This window comes from Ischnura elegans, chromosome 12, assembly GCF_921293095.1.
Source record: "Ischnura elegans chromosome 12, ioIscEleg1.1, whole genome shotgun sequence".
NCBI classification, from domain to species: Eukaryota; Metazoa; Arthropoda; class Insecta; order Odonata; family Coenagrionidae; genus Ischnura; species Ischnura elegans.
This window is the reverse complement of record NC_060257.1, coordinates 30,899,491-30,913,833: the sequence shown is the minus strand read 5'-3', so window position 1 is coordinate 30,913,833 and position 14,343 is coordinate 30,899,491. Positions and strand designations below refer to the sequence as shown.

Below are 14,343 nucleotides of genomic sequence, written 5' to 3'. Positions count from 1 at the left end.
TAAGAAAACTCTTTCGTTTCAATGTTGATCGGTATGATGAAGTAATTAACATATGGTAAGGAAGAAGTTCTAGATAATTTTGTTTCCCAAGCCAGAAAACTTTTCCTGTTGATATATTTCAGCAAAGGGAAAGAATTCCACATTGTAGATAAAATTCAACCTTGTAATGATCAAAAAAACTTATTATTTTTAAACCAACTCTATTTATCACCTCTGTAAATTCATAAATATCTGTGGATGGCAAGAATGAACATCTTTTGAGAACTAACAAAACTATAAAAAATCAACTTATCTATTGCCAAGCTTGCAAAAGTAATAAAATAACTACACCATTTCTAAAACAAGGGATATTGAAAATTACTCTCAAGTAGACCTGCGCACATCTGACACACCAATAACTGATTCTCACTTAAGTGCCCACAGTCAGTCTTTTCAAAGTAATGACCGTACGAACCCCCCAAAATTTTCACAGTCAGGAATGCATTGTCATTATTTTTTGGGCTTGAAAATAATTAAAGCTCAATTTTCAGACATATATGCACAATTTGCTCAATAAAGACCATCAGCATGGACGAAGGCACAGTGGAAACGAGACTCCAGGGCGGGCTCGCAAGGTTAAAATCCTGGGGCAGGGACTGTAAGCGCGAGCTTTTCTCCTCTGCACCCAGAAGGGGAAGGACGGGAAGGAACAAGGAAGGAGGCACCGCCGCGATAGGAGCACGACGACACCTCCTGGGAGGGGATAGGGAAGGAAGGGAAGGGACGAGGAATCCCGCACTGTCACAAAGGTGGGCGGGTTCTACTATTAGCGAAACCAAGCATACGCAATTAATGTGCCAGCGATTTCTGTGCATTTTCCTATGAGGAAGAAAAATCCTTGGATCAAATTGCTAGATGGAAGAAGGCACACCAATTCATGCCGCAAAAAGTACTGCAAGATTGGTTCCACTATCAGAGCTGAGGTGTGTTTTGTAATCTGCTCCCCAAGCTTGTGGTCTCAGTAATTTGTGCAACTGCATGCATGCCATTTCTATGGTAAATTAAATTGTCTTGGTGTTGACTATGCTGCGGCAAACTTAGGCCATGAAGAACTTCACGAATCAGGGCTGTTCAAATCCCATGAGCACCCATAAAATCAGCAACAGAAGATGCTACAACGTTTTTTAACAGCTTTACAGCCGAACTACATTAGAATTATTGCTCAATAAATTATTTTCTTTCTACTGTCTAGTTCAAATGGCAGCATTAGCTTAATGATCATTGCAAACCTGTACAATAACATTAGTTGCCAATCAGCATCCAGTGGCACAGTGAGGGGAGAGATGATCCTGACCCCCCCTCCTCCCCATCCCCTCGCCCCAATAGGGTGGTTTCCTTCATCAAAGAAAACGAAAGGCATTGATTGCGATTCGTTACCCACCATAAGTGTATTCAAAACATACAAATTACTTGGTTTTAGAAATACCGGTTTAAACAGATGGCAAGGGTCAATTTTATCCTCATTTGAAAAAGGCCAGATTGGCACCCATGCGATGCCACTCCACGTGACATCACAGGGACCTAGTTTCTATACGAGTAGATAGGAGTTTTACATCGTCTGAGGGTACCAATGCATGCATGAGGCACAGAGCTCAGGGAAACATGTCTTAATAATCACCTATTAAAACTGGCTAATGTCGGAAAGTTTTCTTCGTTTGATAAGGTATTAATAATCCTTATTCAAGCCAAGCGCTACCTGCTAGCATCCTGCGTTGTATCAGCGCTCAAAGCCTCGCCCCAAGGTCACCTCACTTGTGGCAGCGGGAACCAGAACAACGTCACACGGAGTTTTCCCGGCATTCATACTTAGCCGTCGCATTTTTGCGCGCTTGAAAATTTTCACTTTTCATTTAATCGCAAAAAATAGATATCGTCATTTAAAAATCTAAAAGTGTGAAATACGTACTCCAGGAGTAATAATCTTTTGATTTAGGCAATAAAAAAATAATAGGAAATCACCCTATTATGAGAACACACTAACTGTCCTTCTTAATGGAAAATAAAATATTGAAAAATCATGATATTTCAACAGATTTCTATGACAAATGAAGTTCTTTCAATCATGAAAAGTGTTAAAATTAGTTCAAAACCATCTACGTAATACTCTGTTTTTCAAAAAATCCCCCCCCCTATTATAATAATAATAATATAATTTTATTTCTGTTGGTTACATTATGCAACATAGAAATCGTCAGGTATACATGCATACATAAATATATACAAGGCATAAAATAGAGGGCCATTAAATTCCTGGCTACCCCACTGTCAGCATCCATTTTTCCATTCTTAATATTGATGCAGAGAAATGTATATCCAATAGCTTACATTATTTACACTGCAGATAAAAGTTAGAATAGAGTTCAATGAAAAAAAATTCAAAGTTGACCCTAGCAAAGACACTCATTCATCAAATGCTATTTTTTCATTGAATATGTATGCTAATTTTTATACCTTAGCGATGATTGTAAAGAAAACTTCAAAATTCAAGATAGAATTGATTATATGCTTCGATATTTTAATTTAAGTATTCTGGGACCAGCTCCAGTGAAAACTTTATGGAGTCTCACACAATCCGCAAGTTTTGCGAAAATTATAGAGAGAAAAAAATCATTTGCCATACATTTCCACAGAGGGGCCAGAAATTGGGTGATGCAGCATAAATTCAGGTCAAGGCAAATGATTTTTTTCTGTGGAATTTTCACACACACTGAGATTCTAATGTATTCGCATTACATGCGATCTTAAGCAGTACAAGATATGGATTATGGTGAATCCCGTTCAATCTAAGAAGAGTAGTGAGCAAAATGAGAAGTAAAGAAACTCTGAGGACTGGTAAAAAAATAAGTTCTATGGATCATCATCAATAGTCAACAATCCTAAGATAGGTTTGATGAAGCTCTCCATTCCTCTCTCCTATCCCTAGCCTTTTCATAGTGAAGTATTTCTTCTATTTTACCCCCTCAACGCCCACGGATGCCATAAGGCACCCAGTGTAGTGCCGAGCAAATACTCCTGCAATGCATATATTATGTGAAATTTAGCATACAGTTCAGTGCACATACTTAGTAGAAGGTTTCCTCTATTACTCAGCCAGTTTTTATTGTGTTGAGCTCATATATATTATATTTAAAAAAACTTTGGGCACTGACAGGTTAATAACCTGTTCTATATAATTCATTCTGGGCCGTCCCTCGCCCTACCACTATTGTTTTCATCAGGCCATCATGTCTCACAATGTGGCCAACCAAGTTGTCCCGTCTTATGCTTAAGGTTTTTAGAAGACTTCTATTTTCTCCCACTTTTCCTAATACTTCCTCGTATTTTTCATACTTGCATTCATAAGCCATAGGGTTGAATTTCTCACAAATGAATTCAATGTAACCGTTTGCAATTTTTCTTGAGTGCATTGATGTAGGGGATCTAAAACACTATCCCAGTTCTCTTGTAAACCACTTGTGATGATATATATAGTAGAGTTAGAGAGAGTATCACCCATGTACTCACTCATCCCCAAAATCGAGTGCCATTTAAAATTGTGCAGGAGGTGCATTATTTTCTCCCTGAAATCTCAGCTGAAATTGAGGGTGCCTCTTTTACATATATGAATACCCTATCTGCTCACTCTACCAAAAAGTCACCAGGAAAGCCAGATGACCTGACCCCATGATATCTATTCATTGGCCTTTAAATAAACGAAGTTATTGGCTTAATTTCTGCCAAGAATTTCTTGATAAAATGGAGAGCTCAAGAGGAATTCCTAAATATTATTCACCAAGAAAACATTTAATCGTAAATTACAGCAAAGGTTCATCTGGAAGACTTAAATACTGGCTTAAGAAGATACTTGGGTCCACAACACCTCGGGATATTACAAAGCTAAAACCACACATATTTTTATCAAAATTAGCTGCATTCTACAATGAGTGTACATAATGATTGTACAATACACATCTTAATATTCAACAAGTCGATCAAAATAAAAGGAGGGTAACAGTGAGTGTTAATTGTTAATCACAAAAAAAAATCAATTACGCCATCGGGTAGAATACGAATTGCACAAAATATTGCTGATGAACACTTGCAATGTCGTCATACGTCAGACTCTTTGAGGGCTTACAACAATCACGGAACACCTAACTGCACATAAGATACCTTTAAAACTGAAATATAATTTGGTTAAATATCTGATAAAAATGAAGCAATGACTTCCCAGCATTCAAGGAGAGAAAGATTTCCAGAAAGGCAATTTTGAATTCAAATCATAGGCACCTGTAAGTCAAATGACAAGATTCCTGAACTGCGATTACCAAGAATACTAATTATTAAGGTGACCAATTAACGGACAAAGTTGCTTAAATTTAATTTAAAATTTATCTAAGACAATAGCTGCATAAATTGGCTTGCATTTAATCCATTAACTATTTCACGTAAAATCTAAAATGGAGTCGAACGATAACGGTCCAGAGGAACCTCCGGAATCCACCTGCAAACCTTTAACGGTGATGACTTGGGCTATTATTATTAATTTCCGACCATTTTATAGACGTTGAATTACTAAAAATCTCAAGCTGACATTGGGTGATATGGCTACAACTGTTTTAATGTTACTTATTTATCTATACGGGATACGACAAAACTACACATTGATATCATTGATTACTGGGTGTAAAAAAGACGTTAAATCAAACGAAGGCCCTTTGCCATCCTCATTTAAAACATTACAATAAACAATGATTCATTTTACTTAGACGTGTTCAGCACACCATCCCGAATTATTTAGATACACGAGAATCAAATGCAAAGAAGAAGGATTGATTTGATACTTACTTTTTTTCCAAAACTCAATTCACACATTGATTATTTTTCAGAAATATAATACACTCGGTTACTTCTATGAAATTCATTAGACGGCACTTCGGAGACTTTTGAAACTCCCTTACCAACTAATTAGAATAATCGAAAGGGTCGCAATATCGAGAATTTTCGAATCGAATTCAATAATCGCAACTTCTTTTCGAGATTGAGTCGAAGCAACCAATATGGATTCTGTTGGTACGTATGGTTGTGTTATTGTGTGTTTGCAATTTTAGCAGTTTTGATGGAAATAGCTCGAAAATTTATGAAATTGTAAAATTTATTTCATGTTCAGTAGTCTCTCTATTCCTATTAAATTTTCTGCCTTTGGTAGGTCTTAATGGGCCACGAAAATTGCAAGTCATTTTCTCAAATCGTCTACACTGCTCAACAAAATTTTTGTTTGTTGTTCGAGTAGTTGCTGTATTTTAATACCTCAATTCAGTAATGTCACTTCAAATTAATCTGCTATTATGTCAAAATTGTGTGAATCCATTTACAGCCGTTGAAATGGACGAGAAGCAGCAAACCCCAGTGGTGGAAAATAACTCACAAAATACGTCAGAAAATGACAAACAACCAGAAACCAAAACAGAGGATCAGGAAAATGGCGATAAAAAGGCCGAGGAAGAGTCTCCCCCTAAAGTTGTTGAGAATGTGGACTTCAAAGTAATTTTTACCAAGAAGAAGTATGATGTCACCTTCCCTCTGGATAACTCTGTGTCGGAACTTAAATTTCACTTGCGGGATATCATAGGTAAGTGCCACTTTATGTGCCAATATTTCTGCCTCGAAATATAAGCTGCTCCGCGAAAGTTTTTGACTCTGCCGGCCGCAAACTTTTCGGTGTCCGTACCTGTAATTTGTATGTTTGCAATCGTTGGCATACATGTTTTGTCATTCTCATTCCTGTGATTCTTTCCTTGTTAGTAATTGCCACTTAAAAGTGTCACCATCTTATTCAGTGCTTAACATTTATGATATGTTTGCAGGAGTTCCGCCTTTAATGCAGAAAGTGATGTTTAAAGGTCTCGCAAAGGATGGCCAGACTCTCAGAGAATTAGGCGTAACTTCCGGCGCAAAGATTATGGTAGTTGGAAGTAAGCTTGATGATGTCCTGGCAGTTTCTACACCAACTCTTCAGGTGCTAAATTTAGAGACTATTTTTTAGTTTTACTAAGTTCATTTCTTGTTCAGATGGTGATTTTTTTCTTTTTCCTTATGATCGTTTTTCAAAAACTTCAGCCCCATTTCGTACATATTTGACATTGTGTTGAATCCAACCGAGAGTAGTTTGTGTAACGATAAAAGTGCCAATACCCCCAAAAATGTGTTATTTTGTAATTTATAAATGTGTCACATTTATTATAAAGACCTTATCTCCCGTTGAAAGCGAGCTCCTATCTCAAATTTCTTTATTTTCTCATATTTTATTCCTGGGTGGAAGTGAGCTTTTTTGTTACTACTTTTAAAGAGAGGTGCTTTCAATTGTATCTTTTTAGTGTGAGGCGTAGTAGTTCCCTAACCGCTTTAAATAGTATTTGTTTATAATAATCCTCTTTTATTCCCTATTTGATTCTTCCAACTTATTTGTTGGGTTCATTATTTTTATATAGCATATCATGATGTTAGAATTTTTACCCATGGTTGCACTGAACAGATGACATCATAGTGTGATTTTCAGTATTTTTTATAATTTAGATATTGAATCAAATGTTGACCCCTGAGGATATTGCTATACTTAACATTCAGGACCTGCAAGATGAGGCGAGTGAAGCAAATGGTGGTAAAGAGCCCTTCAGCAAACAAAAAATGCATAGGAAAGTCTTAGACAAAGGTGTGCCCGAGGATGCAATGCCAGGAATACGCGATGCTAAGGTATGCAATGCTTATTTAAAATTACATTGAGTTGATTTGAGGTAGCATCTATGAACTTGGTAAGATTATAATGTATTTATTGGGTTATTTAAAATATAGTGCGATCTTGGTAATCCGACACATATGCAGGCATGGCATAGCCGGTTTATTGGAAACACACGGGAAGTGAATACTGTGCACAGAAAACCTTTTTAACCCTTAGAGTACGGGAACGTTTTTATACGTTTTGCACGTTATACGTTGACTGCAGCATTTACCCAAAATTTTTATTGCTACCTGGATATGTTGCACTTGGACTCTTTCTTTCCCTTGCCATAAGGATTGCTAAGGGACTTGATTCTACCAGACCAGTGGTTTTGGTAGTGGGTGCCTCCTGCACAGGGGGTCTCTTCTGCACTGGCGGGCTGCTAAAATTGTGGACTCCCTCAGCCCTAGGGTTAAGGTATAATTTTGCTATTAAATACATGTGGTAATGCCAACTCTACACAATGCTTAGGGTGTGAGTCAGGATAGATTAAACAATTTACAATGACAATCATGGTCAATTAATGACACACAACCAAAACTTGATGCTAATTATGATCTGATAAACTGCTACATACAAAATAATTGAAAAAATACTTTGTATTGAAATTTTTTTATTTAAAACTGACGTAATTATATTTGTTGAAGGGAGGTTGCCAGCCCTGCACACCAGATTACTGGACATGTCGGATTATCACAGTGCCTGATTACAGAAATTATACTGTATATTTTTTATGTCACAAAATTATTTTATCTTTAAACTATCTGCTAACCTAAACAACTGATGTATAAATTTACCTTTTGGTGTGAGCATGTGGAATATCTATGTTTTGCTATATGTTGTAATTACGATCTTTATGTTAGTTATTTCAGAAAGCTATCTTGGATTAGAAAAATTAAAGCATCTAATAGAAATTTTAATTGCTTAATTCCCATAAATGTCCAAAACTAATGTAGAGTGGACTACTGTTCAAAGTAGTGTAAAATATGTATTGAAGGCAATGCTTTCAGCAGAAATTATTTAATGGGAAAACAGACTAGGCTTTAATTTTACTTTCTTTAAGTTAACAGCATTGTTGTCATCTGTCTTCTATGACTAGTTAGGTGTATGCTTTACCACCACTATTTTTTCATTCAATATACATATAACTGATAACTTCTAGCTTGACTTTGTGAAACCTCTCCATATTGGAAATGAAGGAGTAAAACTTTGTCAGGTTCACTATTATATTAATATGGACACAATCCGGGTTTCGTCACGCAGTTACATCTTCAGTTGACTGAAGATGTAACTATGTCGTGTGCATATCATATAATAGTGAACCTGACAAAGTTTTACTCCTTTATTTTCATCCAATGCTTAATTTTTTCTTTGCCTAGTCCTACCCTTAAATTAGCCCTGTAAATGAAGAGTTAAAAACTTTTATTGGTCTTTATTAGGAATCAAATTATAATTGTTGCATTCCTTTTCAGGAATACTAGTATTGATTGTTTTCTAACTGTGGTCTGACTTCATCGTCTCAAAGATATTACCATTCATTGAGATCGCATGCCTTTTCACGAGGGGGATCGGGTTGGTGTGGTGATGACATAGCTGGCTTCGGTCTCTATGGGCTCAGGTTTAAATCCCGTTGGTGGTAGATTTTTTTCCGAGGTTATCCAATCCTTCCTTGAGTACTATGTGGAGAACAACTCGAGTTCAGCTCTCCATCCATGGATGGGTCACTTTGACCCCTTACGTTAATAATGGGCTGATGCCAAAGCGGGATATCTTTCCACTCTTCTATCCCTATCCTTCCCTCGGTGCAAATGACCAAACCTGTGGTTTGCCTTCTCCACGTACTATACCATTCCTTTTCCTATCCTTTTCACTGTTAAAGGTTTGCACCATCCTCTGTTGACTTCATTAAGTCAATAGTTGAAGGTTTTTTTAATTGTAGTCTCGGGCGTGACAAAAAATTATTGTAGTATGTTCAACTCTTAAAAAAGTTACTTCCTACTTAGGTTTCAATGGCAGAGGTATCATTTACAAGATTTATCCTATGTGTGAGTCAATTTATAAAAAATAGAAGGTTGTTTATTAATGTCAGAGGCCATGACCTGAAGAATGTAATGCTAAAAGTATTTTAAAGTATTAAGATGGTGGATAGTGCGATGAAATATTTGGAAAAAGCAGTAGCAAATGAGTTTAGGTGAGTGGTTGCTATCGTTGAAAGCTCTTGCTTTAATAATTCCTGTGAACTTATATAAAAAACAACAAAATAGTGTATTTTCATGGTGCTTTCATGGCCCTCAAAAGTTTTCGAACTACGTATAAGCATCAATTTGTAAGCAATAATGGTCCCTATGTGGTTCAGACTTGTAACTTTCCTTCTCTCTTTCTTTGCTGCCTTTGAGAGGTTTTTACATGAAAAAACACGATAAGCAAGTTTGCAAAATGTACAATGGTCAATCAAAACTGGCTTGGTAGGTTTTTCAGGAAGTTTAGATTACAGTAAGTCCTCAAAATACGAACAAGATGCGTTCCGAGATCTTGTTTGTTTGTTGAATTTCTTCATAAGTTGAAAAACCTAGGAAATGCAACAAAAAGTGTAGTTATCCTGTATAATGCAACACGACATTGCAAGTTTGTGTTAACTCACAATAGTGATAAACAACTGATCATTGTGCATGCCATGTGGCTGGAGACAAAAATTTTTCACTGTCTATGGGAAGGAAGAATGGGCAAAACAATGAACAGTTCCTGACTCCACTGTGGTTTAATTGATACTTCGTTTGGCCTGCGCCAAGAAGCAAGTTCTACTATGCCACACCTCATAGTGTTGCCCAACCTCAAAGGTGCCAAATTTGAAATTTTGGGCACGCTTCAACTTCTTGAATGTTCCTACCTCCGAAAGTTCGTAAGTCTAATATTCGTATGGAGAGGACTTATTGTATCCTATTTGAGATAATATGCAAAGATAATGGAAACCCAGGGTGCACCCATGGGGATGGACTTCTGGGGCCCGGCTCACAAGTCCAAGAATTCTATTCTGGGACAACCAGGAGATGGGAGGACATAGGGAAGGAATAAGTAATGATAAAGAGCTCGCTGTTGCCTATAGGGATAGGTGCGGAAGGGAAAGGATTGAGATTACCTATAGGGAATGCAATCATCAAAGTGACGCTGGTCACAGCTAGCGAAACCAAATTTACTGTTCCTGGAGTAATGGTAAGCATTCCATAAGATAAATGATTCAGAGATTTTTCTCTTGTTGACCTTATATGCAGTGAAACTTTGTGCTACTTGGGAATTTATGAAGTGAAAGAGGTTCAGACCTAACCCCTTTCCCTAAAGTTTTGGGAGGTACAGTATTTGATGGTAAAAGGTAAAATAGTGTCTCTCAAAATTCCTGGCTTGAGTATGTACTCGCAATGTGCTGACCTGACTATCAATTTCATTTCTCCATATTCAAACTCTATTGTCATGGTAAAGTTCTGGTTTGGTATTCTTCTTTTCAGGAACCATTGCCACCCTTCCCCATATCAGGTATGCTTAACAAAAGCGGAGGAAAAGTACGTTTGACTTTCAAGTTGGAATTAGACCAGGTTTGGATTGGTACCAAAGAGCGCACGGATAAGTTGCCAATGAGTTCCATCAAGGGTGTTGTGTCGGAAGCCATCCATGATCACGAAGAGTATCATATAATGGTAAGTACATCATTGAGGCTAGAGTATTGAGCTTTAAGGGTGTATACATATTTACCCATGTAACAAAACTGGTGCAAAGAGGCTCTCTTTAAAACCTATGCCATTCATTTAATTGTCAAATATCAAGTTAGCTTGGTTTATTGGCTTCACTTTAAATTTACTGAGTTTCTGTTGCTCCTAAACCATTATTAGGAGTAGTATTAGGAATGTTAGTGTCTGAGCCCTGAAGATGCTAGGAATTATCAAGTGTGTTGTGGGGAGGTTTTTGGAGGAAAATATAAAAGAGGTGCAATTTCTTTTCTGGCTACACTTTGAATATATAGCTAGCTAATAGGATCTGGTGCAGAATGAATTAATCCACGAAATTAATAGAATACAAAGGAAAGCTGTGCAATTCGTCAAAAACAGCTACAGGCATGCAAAAAGCGTTGCACACATTTTCAATGAATTAGGCTGTAATTTTGTTTATTTTCTCATAATTTAGAATAAGGTGCTACAGTTCAGATGCATAGTATTACTGATTAGATCGATAGAACATATTTATTGATTCTGATTCTTTCAAATAGATTCTCGAATCAGATTCCTTCGATTCTTATTCATACTAAGAGAGGTGGGCTATTGAAATGTCAGTAGCATTGCTGTATTTAAGAATTGAATGGAATAAAATTACTAAGACAATTAAGTGGTCCAAAAAGTATTTTTATTAAAAATAGAGAATTAATATCATAGTAATACATATATCCTCAGCATTAATAATATTACATATTCTTCAATTGTTTCAGACATAAATTGTTAGCTGAATAATTTGCTGTGCACAATAGATCAAGTGTGTGGCAGCCTTAATGCCCCAAGCTTGTAGTATATTTTCAAAATATTTATCTTGCTGGAATCAGAATCGACTTCAGGTGATCGATTCCGATTCCATGCCAGAGAATCGATGGAATGGACAATTGGAATCGACTCATCCCTAGGTGGAAGCTAGGAACAAACCAACTCATCCTAATTTTATGGTATTCATTCCGTAAAAGTCATTAAGATATATTAAAGTGTCTCTTTTCCTCTTTTCAGGCACTCCAGTTAGGTCCAACCGAAGCATCTCGTTACTGGGTGTATTGGGTTCCAGCGCAGTACATTGACTCTATAAAAGATGCCATCCTTGGGAAATGGCAGTATTTTTGATTCTTTCCCATATCATATCCCTACGGCCGACTGTGCAAGAATGCATGATTCAAGATGAGAAACAATTATGGCCTCTCTTTTGAACTATAGACATCTAACGATGGATGAATGCAAGCTCTTTGTGATGCCAATGGCAGTTATAAATTCTTTATCGTGGGTGGTTCATTGAAACTGCAGTGATTTTCAAGTGGTGATGATTTAGTTATGGCTGTTCTTATGGAATAAAGAGAAGATTGTGCCATCCAGTGACAAGAAGGGTGGAAAAATTTGTTATTTTTGAAAAAATTATGCATACAGTATAACGAGGAAAATTTTAATGGATTTGGTGTGGTATATATGCTGGTTTGTAAAGGTGAAAGAATATGCAGCCCCATGTCGCCGAATGAAGCCTGTGAAAAATTCTCTTATGCTTTGATGGAGAAGAACTATCCATTATTTTTCATTCTGAAAGCAATCATTAAATTTGTAGTGATAAATTCTTGCCACTACTTTTTCGTAAATTTTTTATGATACATTTGTGCTGTATTTATTTAAGCAGCATAATTTTTACTTTAAAAACAATTTGTCATAGTAATTATCTGCCTAGCCCTTTTTTTATCAAATTGATGTGAGATTTGCCATGAAACATGTGTGAAACTTGTCGAAAAATGACGACAATAAGTGATGAAAAGGATCTGCTGGGCCAATGCTAAGATGTTAAATTCTTTTATATTCTGATTCTGTTTAATGTATTATCTTTCCACTTGAATAGTTTGAAAATATCCCTGATATTGTTTAATTGAGATTGTTTATCATTTGTCACTTTTTGTGTGATGCTTTATTATTTGTTTTGTATATAAATGCTGTTTAAAAGGTGTCTTGGCTGTAATAATCTCTAGATTTCCCCTACGAAAGGTTTTCAAGGATTTTGTCAACCCTCGACTAAAAGTGATTGATTAAGTGGTGTTAAAGCGATATTAATGAGTGAAACACATTGTAATAACTGTGACTGTTGATGAAGTGAGTTGACTAAGGCAATTTTCACTCGTTCAACGAGTCTTCATTATTAAGAGCTTATCTTAGATCTTTTTTGCAAAATTTCTGTGCGAACAAGGTAAAAAAAACATCATAATATATATTCTCTCTCTAGAGCAACTTAGGGGAGGGAGTTAGTTCCCTTGTGATGCTAGTGGTTGAAGATGTGCTCAGTAATTGTAAATTATTATCAGTCCTTTAATGCCTCAGTGCTGATGGAATTTGCTCAATGTTAGACACCACTTCCACCAAACAAAACCAAAGTAATGTGCCATCTGTTTAAGTATTGCTGTGCTTTTTGCGTGATTGCAGTTCATCTTAATTGTATATTAATATCATGTAGAAATTCCTTCAAAACTATTCTCTCTAAATGTGACATGTATGTGATACCAGCTCATTTTGTGACTTACCTTTTAGATGAGAAAGAATCTCTTTCTGTTTGGTTGTTTTTACTCCAGTTTCCGCACAAATTCTGGAACTTAAGAGAATAGAAGTAAATAGCATTTACGAATGCCTAACGATGACCTTTGTAATGGCTGTGCCTTTGCAGTGGAACTGAGCCAAATTTTTGTATGTTCTTAGGATGAGATATTTCCGTGAAACTTATCTAATCACCAAATGCCTTTCTCTGTTTTCGAAATTAATGTAGCTCAGTCTGTTGTAGAAGCATTCCTTTGAATGTGTGCGTATGTTCGTACCTTGGCATCATTAGTTTTCAAGAGAGTAGTCACTTCTAAGCTATTTAATCTCTGATACCATCATTTGTGACAATTTACATGTACTTACTACGATATTTCAAACTGAAGACTGAGCTTTTGTAGAAGAGCCACATAAATGTGTTGCGCTGATTTGTATGTTTCATTTTCACTTAGCTCATGTTTGAATAAAGAAAAGAAGAACTTTATGAAAACGTTTATCCAACACTTATTATTAGAAATATCTATCCAGTTGAGGATAAGGTAGTGGCGGTTGAACACCTGATTAGGAGCCCCAATTGCAATGAGTAGTAGATAAGAACATAGAAAAATAGTTGTGTATTAATACATAATCTGGGTATTTCATCTATTCAGTGATTTGTGTTAATTCCCATTTCATAAAAAATGGGAATAGATATCCAGCATAAATGTTGCTCAGTTTACTGTTGGCAATGAAGCCAATTTATTCCATCAATTAGCATTAAAATATACAAATTCACCAGGTAGGCAAAAACTTCTCCCTCCTTGACATATTTTTTAATATTCAAGTTGCAATGGATCTAAATAGTGTGTTTTTAATCAACCCCTGCAAGAGGTCATGTTTTAATAATGACAACTTAAACTGCTTCTCAAGTGGTACTTGGCATTCCACAGTTCATCATAATCAATATTTCAACACATCTAGCTCAAGGAAGAGGTGAGTCACCTCTAGAAAGGGGATGATTACTCAAATTTCATTCTGCCAGACAGTGCTGCATGTGTTTTTCTTTATCTCAGGACAGGTATCTACATACTATCCTACAAGCTGCATAAAAAGGCATGTGGCATGGGATGTTAGGAAATCAGCCATTTACATTTAAAAAGGAAATGCTCAAACAAAATTATGCATGGCATTTGTTAAAGACATTTGTGGTTTGGGGGAAAATTGAATTCCCACACATGAATACGGGAAATATTATCTATATTGCCC

At 36.3% G+C, this 14,343-nt stretch overlaps 2 protein-coding genes across 4 annotated transcripts in view; one reads left to right on the top strand and one right to left on the bottom strand.

Moving 5' to 3' along the window:
* LOC124168937 overlaps positions 1–4,934 on the bottom strand; it is a 92,986-nt gene extending 88,052 nt beyond the window's left edge. For both annotated transcript variants that reach the window (XM_046547351.1, XM_046547350.1), the window contains exon 1: positions 4,867–4,934. The gene's annotated coding sequence lies outside the window, so the exon portion shown is untranslated. The remainder of the gene's footprint in view (positions 1–4,866) is intronic.
* A 68-nt stretch (positions 4,935–5,002) lies between these two features.
* Positions 5,003–13,592, top strand: LOC124168936 (ubiquitin domain-containing protein UBFD1-like). Of its 2 annotated transcripts, none has more exons than XM_046547349.1 (6): positions 5,003–5,091; positions 5,396–5,650; positions 5,886–6,037; positions 6,646–6,771; positions 10,297–10,485; positions 11,554–13,592. In XM_046547349.1, the coding sequence occupies exons 1-6, from the start codon at positions 5,079–5,081 to the stop codon at positions 11,662–11,664; spliced, it is 846 nt and encodes a 281-aa protein (XP_046403305.1). In that variant the 5' UTR covers positions 5,003–5,078; the 3' UTR covers positions 11,665–13,592. The 2 variants fall into 2 exon arrangements, with proteins under 2 accessions (XP_046403305.1, XP_046403304.1); XM_046547348.1 differs by lacking the exon at positions 5,003–5,091 and adding an exon at positions 5,166–5,223.
* The last annotated feature ends 751 nt before the right edge of the window (positions 13,593–14,343 follow it).